Consider the following 13371-nt stretch of genomic DNA (forward strand, 5'->3'; position numbering starts at 1 on the left):
TGGTTATTGACACGTGTAATTAGAGTGCCTCCGCCTCATGCGGCATGACTCTCCACTTTGCAATAATGATATGGAAATTTATTGATGTGGATACATGTGAACTCAAGTGCCTACACCTGGTAAGACATGACTCTCCGTGGTTACATTATATGTGGAATTGGCCCACCACCTTTGGTATGGATTGATATGAAAGTATAAGATGAATTGGTATGTCACAATGATAGATGGTGGTCTATCTAGAAAAACATTTTTGACCAATTTTGCACTCTGTACCTATGCACATTGACTTCATGCACTTCCATTACACAATCTCCATATGTTATACATTTTTGCACTTTTAAATTACTTCCTACTAATCATTGTTACCCTTCTAGGTTTCAGCAACTCAGTGTGTTATGCAAGCATGTACTCAAAATCTTGTACCCCACACTGGACCCCACCACTTATGTACCTTGCAGCTGAGGACAATTGCTTTCCCAACCTCAGAGTATGATATGGATAAAGGGTATGTACATTTATTACTCAACTTCTCATTACGAGCTATGTCCATTTATGTCTGACCAGCCAATGTGTATTCATTTTTGAGCATTGAGAATCTATAAATAAATACATGCAAGAGGGAATTGCTCAGTCTTGCACGTGGGGAGATTGTACGCAGTGCCCGTGTGTTTCTTCTCTTTTGTCTTCTCTTCTCCCTCACTATGCCGGTGTAGCACTTTGCTTTAGGAGATCCACATGCATTCCCTCGCTCTCTTCCACCCTCTATCTCTCTCTGATCAAGTGCAATCTTGATTATGTGATATGGGTTATACTAGACTGCTGGGCTATCCAGGAACACCACTTGGATGCCCATAGCAAGAGAAAACAGGTGCTAGGAAAGAAACTGGTATTCTATGGAAAAGGAAGTAACGGTTTCAGTGGCGTCCTCAGCATTGCGGATAGAGAATTGGAGCCGAAGGTGATTCTTAACCACCCATCCAACAGAATCCTGAGGATTAGAATCAGATAGGAAGGGCATCCCTTCACAGTTGTGAATGTGGACGTCCCTTGCAATGCAAAAGAAAGACCTAAATTGTGGATGCATCTTAGAGATATTCATATCAAAGGTGAGTGGTTGTTGGTTGGCGACTTCAATATGGTAGAAACGAGCCGGGATAGAACAGGATCCTCCAGTATGTTGGATGTCTCGGAAAGGACTAAATGGCAAAGTTTGTGCAAAAAGTGGGCGATGATTGACTAATGGGAAGTCACTACACTATTCTGCTGCCATTGCCCTCTCAATTGAAGTTGCTTTTCAAAGATATCCGTGTTAAGCAAATTGCCAATATGGGTTTGGAAAAACGGTGAGTTCTCATTCGTAGGTTGTCTGCATTGATTGTGCATAGTGTGATTTCTTTAGGTTAATTTCAGGTGTTCGGTTCTCTTGAGGTTGTTAACGTCAACACCGTTGGATTGGAGTTTTTATGTGGAGTTTGAAAATCTACCCAAGTCAGTCACCAAAGCTCAAATCCTCATTATTTCGCTTGTAACAAAGTTGTTGAAATTTGGAAAGTTCCTGTTGTTCAAGCAAAGATGGTTCCTTGTGACGGTAAAATTATTTCCGTCACCTTGCACGGGAAGATTGTTGACCAAGTCCTTCACCTACCCTCTTCTTTTTTGCATTTGTATGAAATTGATCTAGTGAGTTTGAAATCTTCCTTGGTGGGAATGAAGAGAGCTGGGCATTTCTCAATTGATACACAGGGGTATGTAACAAGCTTTAAATTGGAATAGGAAGATGCTAGCTTTGCTAATGTGCCTTGCACTCCTCTAGGAAGGTCATATTCTACTGAATATCCTTCTGTACCTAGGCATTATGGCGGGATTCTCTTGGCAATAAAATTGTTTTTTGTATAAATGGCATCCAATGTTCAAACCACTCAACTTTTTGGACGATGTCTCCTTGTAATCAAGATGTTTTAAGGGCATTGTTTTTTGTATGTGGTGTAGATATCTCTATCAATTCACTAGAAATATTCTATCCAAGCATATTGTTGCAAAATTTTGTTCTCAAGACTTGGAGATCACAAGTGTGTGGCTGAAATTGTGGAATGATGAGCGTGTGGCTTGTAATGTTGACGATAAAACTCTTGAATCTCTAGTTTACCAACATATGGGTACAAGAACAAATTCTGCTTTGCTTTCAATCAATTTGATCGCTCTAGCTTGCCATGTCTTGGAGTTTCAATGTATTGCTCATGTGTTTCAAGAACAAAATCATCAACATTCCTTCAATGCTAATCCTTGTGTTGCATCTTCTTCCTCTTCTCATGGCTTGTTGGTCTTTATTTGTCGAGGTGGATTGTTTGTTTTTCCACAATCGGTTTCAATCGAGAAACATAAGTGTTGCTCTTGGCCTAAAGATCTTGCCGCTACATTGGTTAATTTTGTGAAGACCGTATCCATGTGGGAGACACACTGCGTAAGTAGAGAGAGAGAGAGAGAGAGAGAGAGAGAGAGAGAGAGAGAGAGAGAGAGAGCTCAGCTTGTGTGTGTGGAGCCGACTTGACTGGGCCTTGTGCAACGTTAACGCCACCAAGGAGCGGCCCTCCCTCTGCATGGACAAAAGCGGCCACACCATCTTCGGCCCCCTGCAGCAGCAAGTAGGAATCTACCACTTCACATGTGGCCACGCCGACCATTGTGACAAGGGCATGAAGCTTGGCATCTATGTGGACCTACTTCCGGGCCACCCCTCCGAGGCTGAGGCCGCGGCCGCCAGCCCCGCCTCCTCCGCAGTGGCTGCCCCGAGCACCCCCTCCTCTTATACGTTCACCCCCGCCCCCACTCCTCCTGATCTCGACTACCCAACTCCACCTCTTATCGACTACTTGTAAAGTCTGCCCACTCTCCCATATCTACTCCCCCAGTCTCCTGATGTACAGCTCCCGTCCTTCCCCGCTCCCTCTTGTGCATCCGGTACATCCTCTCCGTCATTATGGGCCACATCATCATTGTCATGCATGAAGAAACGGACCTGCTCTCTTTTTTCCCTTCCTTTTTTGATGTATAAATAAAGAACGAAGATTTTTGGATTCTCTCTCTCTCTCTCCCCCCCCCCCCCCCCCCCCCCCCCCCCCCCCCCCCCCCCCCCCTCCCTTCTCCTTTGCTTTGTGAAATTGAATCATATTGTTACCGTATGTACAATAGTTCCACTAGGGCTTTCCTACTTAGCTCCTGTGGTGTCAAAGTCAATGCATCTTCATTCATTCTATCCTTGATTAAGCTCAAAGTGATAAAAGACCTGAAGATTTTATACTTTTCATACATAAAAATCATTCTAATAGTTCATATGAAGGATAATAACCAAATTCTAAAGGAGTGTAAACATCTATGCATCCCTTCATCTTCTGTCTTAATGAATGCAAATGTTGATATTGTATCTAGTCACTTTAATTCCCCATGCAATCTGTCCACCAATGCATCGAGCATTTGGGCAAAAACCAGTCCTTGTCTCTTACATCTATGTCTTGATTGATTGTAACTTGTTTCCCATTGATACATGCTTCAGATGACTTTTTAGCTTGTACCTTCTTGTCATGTGCAAAAAGGGAATAGCAACCAAAGTAGGAGGTTTGTAAAAAACAAAACTCCAATACAATGATTCTTGGCCTATGGAATTCCCAAAATACCTCGCACGCCCCTGCCAAATGAGCTTGGAGGCAACCACATTCCAAAATTTAATAAGCATGGTAGAGATTTCATACGCACTTTTAATTTTAACAACAGAGAACAATTTCTCCCATGTAGGCAAAGTCTTAGTGCCGTGAAAATATACAACAGGATGTTCAACTGAAAACCAAATACATTCAACCCAATCTTTGTTTCTTTCCAACACATACTGTACTAATGTTTTCCTCCTAGCCACTACATGGGTGTCAAGTTCTAATATGCCCAACCCCCCATGATGTCAGGGTCGAGTTCACTAGGCGATCAAAGCAGTTGAGGATTTGATTCTTTCCCCACAAGAACATAGCTAGGGCTGAGTTAAATTTTTGAGACTAAGCCTTGGACCAACCAATGAGTGGCAAAAAGTAGAGGATTTAAGGGATCAAAATGCTAGAAATTATTTGGACTCTAACATGCAAAGGCCACTCCTTACAATGCTAGGATGCTATTTTCTGATACACCCTATCCAGGACCCATCCCTACAAGATTTTCTAAGACACATGGACTCCAATAGGATAACTTTAATGACTAAATATTGTACAAGTAGTAATTCTCTATCCCCTCCATATTTATGCATGAATGTTCGTAGCACTGACATCCACCAGGGAGGATTTACCATGACTAACCTCTAGCCTAGATGTAGTTGAGAACAGTTCAATAAAATCAATAGCTCTGTTGACATTTACATTGTTAGCCTTTAGGAACAAAAATGCACCATCTGCATAACCCTACCCCATTATTTGTTTGTTGGAGAGCAGAAGACCGTGCAACTTGGTCTTTAGCCAACCTATCCAAGTAGGTAAAAAAGGGATATGAGGCAACATCATACATAAGAGGGCTTATGGGACAACCCTATCTCATTGATATTTTCAAAGGCATTTTATAATTTTTCATTTATAAGAAACCTTGAGTATGATCCTTCCCCAAGTAGATAGACATATTTCCTCACTCTTGGCCCAAAACCGATTTTGCCGAATATATGAGAGATGAACTCCCTGTACATTGTGCCAAAAGCCTTGAAGAAATATGTAAGGCCAAGCGAGAACCAGGGGGTCAAAGACCTAGGCCAAGGGTCTAACTACATGGGGTGTATAGAGAATTCTAAGAATAGACTAGGGCTAGGAATTCTAGTACTTATATAAAGGGCGGTAGGGAGGAGGATTAATCTCATGGCATTTCCCCTAGGTATTGATGTGTTATTAGGGCTAAGGCAAGAGGGGAGGAGGGTAGCAAGGCATGGAGGGCTTTTCATGGTGCATGTGTTCTCTCTCTCTCTCTCTCTCTCTCTCTCTCTCTCTCTCTCTCTCATGCCGTACGGTGTGGACATGGTCCCTTGGGTCAAGGAATCCGAGAAAACAACGCTATGGGAGCAATCTCCTCGACAATAGAGCGCCAAGATGAAGACAAACTGCCATGGATATGGCCGCCTAGCAGGGGATCAGAGTGCTAGACGACAGTCGCAAAACATCGTGTTGTTGGGCTTGTTAAACATGCGTTGATGAGGGGGAGAAGGTTCAACATAGTAGCCTCGACCCTCACAGTCTTTAGCAAGAACTACAACTCTCCCCACCTTTGTTTTTACTGTCGCCGTCACTAATATGCAAAAAAATGTGTCCTTTTTCACTTGAGGGCTCAAACCCTTTGGCGTTCCAGAGTTTCTTTAAAAAAAAACAATGCAAGGGAGTGTTCCCACGAGCCATTTCCCACCCATCTCTCTCGAGCTATGAAGTTACAAAGGTGGAGAGCTATGAGGTACATAGCCATCATCTTGACTCCGGATTGTTGGGAGATGATGCAAGGTATGCATAAATTTTTGATGCAAGGCATGAAGAATGTCGGATATTTGTGAAAACACAAAACTCCTATGGACTCCATGCAAGGCATGGTGGGGATGATGAAGTCAAAATTTTGTGCTTCCAATATGGCGTCCACTCGACAAGGTAACGAATCAGCAAACTCAATTTTCTTTAGAATCTATCTTGACTTTGAGCATGGAAACAAGGTAGCATATATGATATCGCCAATGCAAGGGCCATAAGATCGGCCACAATATTACATTAATTATGTTTGATTACAAATCACTGTTTACCAAGATACATCGGACATACTTTGATTATGGAACACATAATCAAGTGTTGACTAGCAAAGCATAGGCCAAATTGGTTGACATGGCCATGAGTAAGTAGGTTTTTTGATGTTTAGCTTGATCTCAGTTTTGTTTTGTAGGAACACTCTACAAACTTGAGAAAGATATCATGGTTGTCTCTAGAAGGATTCTTGACATCTTTTGGTCACGTCCTTTTCACCCAGTTCCGATACATGCAAGGCATATGTTTATGTCCCTATTAAGGAAGATGGATCCAACAAAGATAACCCATACAGGTTTTTATGATGCTCCTCAACACACAAAAAGGTGACTTATTTCAAATGTTTAGTTCATCAATCGTAGCGGATGCATGTAGGCAAGGTTGTCTAGTGGTAACCACAAGTCAAGCATGGCTTGTGACTTGTAACACAAAGGTACTCTTTTTAGATACATCTTACTTGTGATAACCCGTTTAGCATACCCAAGCACGTTTTGAATGGATATCATTTAGATTCCATGACATTCATGATGCCATAAAGGATATCAGCAAGAGAAAGTAGTAAAACTCTCATTGATAGTGGGAAACAACCCTAAGATTTGTTCAAAGATCTTAAAAATAACACATAGTTGTCAGACGCTGCATGGCACAAGGCATTGAAGGGTCGCAGGGTTGTAAGATATATATATATATATATTTTTTTTTCATGGCCCAAGGGGAGAGATTCAGACTTGAAGGAAAATGACAATGATCAACTCCCATTACTAGTAGGGAATTGGTGAGCTCTTAGGGATTTTGGACATTGCAACTTTGTTGTGATGATAGTAGCACAAGCTAGATGACCAAAAAAAAACGTGTACAACACCTGCGACTTGGACACACGGCAATGCAGGGGCAACGTACAATGTAGCAACAATAGTACTTTTCACTACCACTACGTAGTTCTAAGATGTTGGAACTGTCCCACCTACAATGCGAGTCACCTCCATGCATCCAATCAACTACCCATGTGTCTCCCTATCTACCTGCCATAGCAACAAAAGAGCAGCTCCAACTACCGTTGGACTACCCCTTTTCATACAGTCAAAGGATGGTGTATCCCACACTCCTTTCCGTTCTCATCTCTCTCTCTCTCTCTCTCTCTCTCTCTCTCTCTCTCTCTCTCTCTCTCTCTCTCTCTCTCTCTCTCTCTCTCCCCCCCCTCATGCACAGGACTGATGGACCAAGTGATCTCTCCCTCTTTATTGTTCCAGTGGCGAACCAATCTTGTGTACTGACTTATGTGTTAGTTTGGCCTTTTAAAGACATTTAATGTAACATTTCATTTCTTTTCTCTCACTCTTTCCCCCCTCTCCCCCTTCCCTTTTGGATGATGGCCAATATCCATAATCAAACCAAATTGTAGGCCCTACCTTTGTATTCAAATGATATATCCACCCACATACAAACACAACAACAACAACACACACACATTCCCCTCATGGAGTGGGTGTATACAACCGGCATCATATCTCTCTTTTCTTTTCTTAGGTTTCTTTTAAACCTCATTACGTGCTCCACACCTTGTATGCAAGCACTTCCATAAATATCACTCATTAAAACAAGGTATTACATTCATTTAAATCTAAACTACACATTTATGCATCTCTGATTCTCACCAAGTAGAGCAAGCCACATTTGAGGATATTTAGATGATGGGTTCATTTTGACCACTTTCATAACTTCATCAAGAAATTGAAAGAAGAAGAGAATAACATACAAAATGGTGGTGGTATACCTAATATCACGAATAAATGCAATAGACAACATAATGGCTCTCTAACCCCATTTATCACGTTTTTTGTGCTTTCTAATATTGTTGAAGATTGCATGATGCACATTATTGGATAAAGATTCTTGATTAGTGCCACATGGAAATTGGATGATGGCAAAATCTATTTCTTCCTTATTCTTGAGCATAGTCTTATGTAAATGTGTGAGAAAGCTACATTTGTTTTAATAAAAGAAGGTCATTGAGTTAAGGTCTTAGGCACATGGTCTTAGTAACAACCTTTCTCAACTCACGTCAAGAAACTGTAGTGACACATGAGACATAATTACTTTAAAACATTCCACCCTTACTCTCAGTTAAGTTGAGTTGACACGAACCGATGTAGCTCCGTGGAAAGCAAGATGGTTTGACCGGATACAATTGTAGCTACCACCACCTAAAGTGAATGTTCTCCCAACTATAGCAATGCAAATATAACTATGAACGCAACTATCTACTATCAACAACAAAATTGCCCTCTCATTGTTTCTTGCACAAGATATTACCTTAATTATGTCTAGTTATACTTGTTGGTAGAGGTGAAGTGGAATTATATTTACAATGAATTGGCTCAAAGGTTCTCTTTAATGTTCCATCATATGGTATAATACTTAATATTGTATGTCATCCCTACTAATGTTTCTAATATCATTTTTTGATGGTTAAGGTTAAGGTCATGTATTAGGCATGGGATTTTCTTTTAAATTTTATTATGCAAGTTGCCTAAATTAAAGCACGATCATTAATTTTTTTCATTTAGAGCTGCTATTTGACCTTCGTATTGTTATCACACAATACTAATCTCTATTGACTCCCATCCCTACATTGTAAACAGCTCTCATTACAAACTTTTAAAATGTTAATGCATTTTGTGTGTGCTTAAACTAGTTTTGCAATTGATAAGAAGTCATTTTTACTACTTTGTCTTTGAGAACACTATTGCAGATAAAGCTACATGCAATGGTGTCACGTCCGAGAACTTCTAGGTATACATTTTTACGAAAAACCTTGGTCACATTATGTAGCACACTTGTTGAGACATTGGACATTGTCATGCCCAAGGATATGGAATTGGAAGGGCACAATTTCTACAGATGCTAGAGCTCCTACTCTTGAAGAGGGCAGGACTCTTCACTCCACATCTTGTTACGGAAACTTATGGTTATTGACACGTGTAATTAGCGTGCTTACACCTCATGTGCAATGACTCTCCACTTTGCAATAATGATATGGAAGTTTATGGATGTGGATACATGTGTACTCGAGTGCCTATGCCTGGTAAGACAAAACTCTCTGTGGTTCCATTATATGTGGAACTGGCCCACCACATTTGGTATGGATTGATATGAAAGTATAAGATGAATGGGTATCTCACGATGATAGATGGTGGTCTATCTGGAAAAACATTTTTGACCAATGTTGCACTCTGTACCTATGCACATTGACTTCATGCACTTCCATCAAACAATCCATAGGTTACACATTTTTCACTTTTAAATTACTTTCTACTAATCATTGTTACTCTTTTGGTTTTTAGCAACTGAGTGTGTTATGCAAGCATGTACTCATCATCTTGTACCTCACATTGGACCCCACCACTTATGTACCTTGCAGTTGAGGACAATTGCTTTACCAACCTGAGAGTATGTTATAGATAAGGGATATGTACATTTCTTACTCAACTGCTCATTATGATCTATAGCCATTTATGTCCGACCGGCCATTATGTATTCATTTTTTAGCATCGTGAATCTATAAATAATTACAAGCAAGAGGGAAATTCTCACTCTTGCACTTGGGGAGATTGTTCCTAGTGCCTCTATGTTTCTTCTCTTCTCTCTTCTCTTCTCCCTCACCATGCTGATGTAGCACTTTGCTTTAGGAGATCCGCATGCATTCCCTCACTTTCCTGCGCCCTCTATCTCTCTCTGATCGCGTGCAATGTTGATTATGTGATATGGGTTATACCAGGTATGCAAATTGGTTAGTTTGATGGTTTGTAGCATGTTATTTTGGTATTTTGCAGGGCCACCTCGACTCCAAATGTAACACAACAGTTGGCACCATTCTCGGGGAGCAATAGCCTACGCTAGTGTAATTATGGCATAATTGGATAGATTTTCTCACTAATTTCACATGTGTTAATGGTTTTGTGGATTGTGGATGTGTGTGCATGAAGCAATGTGTTCAATGCCCGACGTTGTCCGAGAAAGTATTGCACGAGTCGCTTAAGAGCTTCATCAATATCCACCATTGTAAGCACTCATAGTGGGAGGGGGGAGAGAGAGACAGAGAGTTACGGAGAAGGGTCAATTACACTGAATGAGAGGGAGGGTGTGCTATGCTCACCTTGACAATACATCCAAAGCAAGAACCTTCAATTCCTCTCAAGCAACAAATCCATTTGCCTCCTTCACTCTCTTCTTAATTATCTCTAATTACCAAAAGCCACAGTACTACTCTGACTTGAACCTTCAACAAAATAGACTACCATGCATGAAATGTCTGCGCTGCAACTTCCTTCCATTTTTGTTTTGCTACTTATTGCAATATTTTCACCATTCTCAATCCACAAATCCTGTGTGCAAGATATAGATCACCCTCCATTGCCTTCTTCCTTATATGTGGTGCTCTTGGAAGGTTCTGTTGTCCTTCATTATGAAGGTTCCCTTTCTTTCCCCTCATACCTCCTAGGCTTGATGGCTGCAACAATATGTCGAGCCAAGCTGCTAAACTCTATGCTTCATTTCTCATTGATCGGCATGACTTGATTCTTAATGAAGCCTTTCGGGAAGGGGTGCACTTGTAGAAGAAACTATATAGCAATCACTATCTGCTCAATGGATTTGCAGCGTGGCTTACAATTGAAGAGCTTCCAAATGTTTGCCTCTAGAAGTAGTCGTATTGGGAGGGAGAGAGAGAGAGAGAGAGAGAGAGAGAGAGAGAGAGAGAGAGAGAGAGAGAGAGAATTAGTACAAAAGATTGGTTTGCGGCTGGAACGAGAAAGAGGGAGAGATCACTTGGGCGATCAGTGCATGAGAGAGAGAGAGAGAGAGAGAGAGAGAGAGATTTTATTATCGTCCTTGGAGGTCAAATATGACCTATGGGACCAAAGTTACATGTGATGTAGTATGTGTATGGCTAATGAGTAACTCTCCATACTCCAAAATTGTGGTGATGAGAGTCGCAATGGAGAGCCTAGACTTTGGCTAGGAGAGGAAAGTGTGTAGGTCTAAGTTATGGCTGAAAATGTGAGAAAAGAAAGCTAGGATGTGACCAAAATCTGAGCACTCTAGTAGGGTGTGGTACTCAGACTCTCGAACTTGTAGTGAGCATAATGTGCATAGGCGATTTGACTCTTCTACATTGCCCCAACGCCCTATCTCACATCGAAGGAAATGGGAGCTAAGCCGAATGGCTACAATAGTGCGTATCGTCAACAAGGGGATAGGCTCAAGCATGTAAGTGTGAGTACGGTTTCCTCTTTCAGCAAAGAACATGGTTTTGTAGTTGGGGGCAATATGGGTGGTGTAATGTATGAAGCGTGACCCACCGAATTTCTCCCAAGCTGTAATACATTGGTGCTGTAGAAAAGCTTCATTAACTTGGGAGTCAATTGAAGCGTTATATAGCAAGTGTAATGCATCCCATCTCCCAAATCACTTGTTTATGTCTTGCATCCTGTGCTCAAGATCTTGCTTTTATGCATCTTTTGAACTTTTTTTCTTTCTTCTCATGTAGTTGTAGGAAGTTGATGTGAGGGGTTTTGACGCATCTTTATCATGTACTCCACAACCCTTTCCGTGCCCATAACCTCCATTGGAAGACATCCCGACTCAAGAATTAGGAGCATATATGGTGTTTGTGTCTTCACTTGGAGAAATTTTGTAAGGAAACACTTTTGGACATTCTCAAACACTTTCCAATTAGACTTTGAGATGCTCCCACCCCACACTTCAACTCCACCCCATACTTCAACTCCATAAAGAAGAACCGGTGTCACCAATGCATCAAAAAGATACTTCTTAAGAACCCAACACTTGATGTTTCCCACATTACACATGTTCTCAAATGCATAGAATGCTCTCTTTCCCGCTTCCAAACGGCACATAGCACATTTATGCCACTTGTGATTGGATGGAACCTCAAGGCCAAGGTACTTAAAGCTCTCAACAACTTCAAGTGTCTCGTTGTTGTACACAATGCATGGCTTCTCCTTATGGTTGGTTTTCACAAGCATAACCTTTGTCTTGGATTCATTCACAATCAGCCCACTATGCAAACAAAAGTTCTCAAGGATAACCATAAGCTTTTGTGCATCTTCTAAAGTGTGTGCTAGAAGCACTACATCATCCGCATACAACAAAAGCATGATTACTGCATTGCAAATAGTGACCTCTTCAATGCCTTCTTCTTGCATAAATTCAAGTACCATTTGTTCCAATTGATCGATGCATAGACCAAAGAGAGTTGGTGACAACGGACATCCTTGTTTAACCCCAATAGTGCTTACAAAAATTTCTAAAATCTCTCTTCCCATGCGCAATTGACAAATCACCTTCTCATAGATTCGAGAAACCGTAAGCACAAACTCACTTGGCAAATGGAGTTCTTCCATCCTTCTCCACAAATTGTTACGTGGAATCATATCAAAGGCTTTCTTAAAGTCCACAAAACAACAATACAATCGCTTGCCTTTCAACTGACTTTCCTCCATGAGAACATGAATAGTGACAAGATGATTAATGGTGCTATGGCATCGACAAAAACCCGCTTGTCCCTTTGCACGCTTGTCATTATCTTCAGCCCAATCACTGGATTTCATCTCCATTATGCACCCAAACAACTTTACCATAAGAGACCCAATCATTATAGTCCAGTAGTTGTTTACATTGTTTACATACCCTCCTTTGTGCAAAGGCTTAACCCAATTAGTACTCCAATCATAAGGCATACCATGTTGAAGTGCAAGGTTGAACATAACACATATCCACTCATGGGTAAAATCTCCCATCCATTTGATCATCTTCGACTTGATACCTTGAAGATCTCCCGCTTTGCGAGTGGCCAACTTTTCAAGCCCACCACATACATCCTCAATAGTAAAAAAAAGAGGGCATACATAGGAGTGAACCATAAAATGGTATTTTTTCAGCATTTGCTTGCTCATATAATTGCCTACAATGTGTGTACATATCCACAAGACTCAAGTTACCAAAATTCTCAACCCGCTTGCCCCTCAAGTTTCTCCAAAATCTTCCACATGCATGTGCCTTTTCTTGGACTTGAAAAAGTTGTTGCTTTACTTCCCATCTTCTTCTCTTCTTTTGAATCAATGCCTTGTATGTATGCAAATGACTTTGATAGTTTTCTTTGTCCATAGTTGCATCAGCTTTATCAAGGACTTTCGAGCATCTTGACATTCTTTATCAAACTACCTTTTGCGTGATCTATCTTTGTTGATACCATGGAGATGCTTTATAGAAAAGCATTCTTCGGCACAAGAACAAATAACTTCCTTGAAAGCTTCCCATTTAGTTTCCAATGGTGCATCATGTTGAAGCTTCTTCATCCATAATTTTTGCTCAACCATTTCAATGTACATTGGTGCCCGTTTGAAATCCATACATGGTGATAGTTTATCTTTCCTTTGGCTGAAATTATCATGCGTAGTTGCTTCTCCACATGAAAGGTCAATACATAAGGTGAGATGGTGTAGGGAGGAAGAGTGAGAGAGATATGTAGTCAAACTCCAGAGATAAACAACCT

At 41.0% G+C, this 13371-nt stretch overlaps 1 protein-coding gene across 1 annotated transcript; it reads left to right on the forward strand.

Annotated features, from left to right (window-relative positions):
• Positions 1 to 2597: 2597 nt before the first annotated feature.
• LOC147449266 (uncharacterized) lies at positions 2598 to 2876 on the forward strand. Its single transcript, XM_086522586.1, has one exon. It carries the CDS (start codon positions 2598 to 2600, stop codon positions 2874 to 2876), a length of 279 nt encoding a protein of 92 aa, XP_086378712.1.
• Positions 2877 to 13371: the final 10495 nt, after the last annotated feature.

This window comes from Adiantum capillus-veneris, chromosome 10 (assembly GCF_014529385.1).
Source record: "Adiantum capillus-veneris isolate H3 chromosome 10, ASM1452938v2, whole genome shotgun sequence".
Lineage (NCBI taxonomy): Eukaryota > Viridiplantae > Streptophyta > Polypodiopsida > Polypodiales > Pteridaceae > Adiantum > Adiantum capillus-veneris.

Excerpts from the sequence above, each read along its gene's own strand:
- LOC147449266 (XM_086522586.1), top strand. The coding sequence starts at position 2,598 with ATGGACAAAAGCGGCCACACCATCTTCGGCCCCCTGCAGCAGCAAGTA.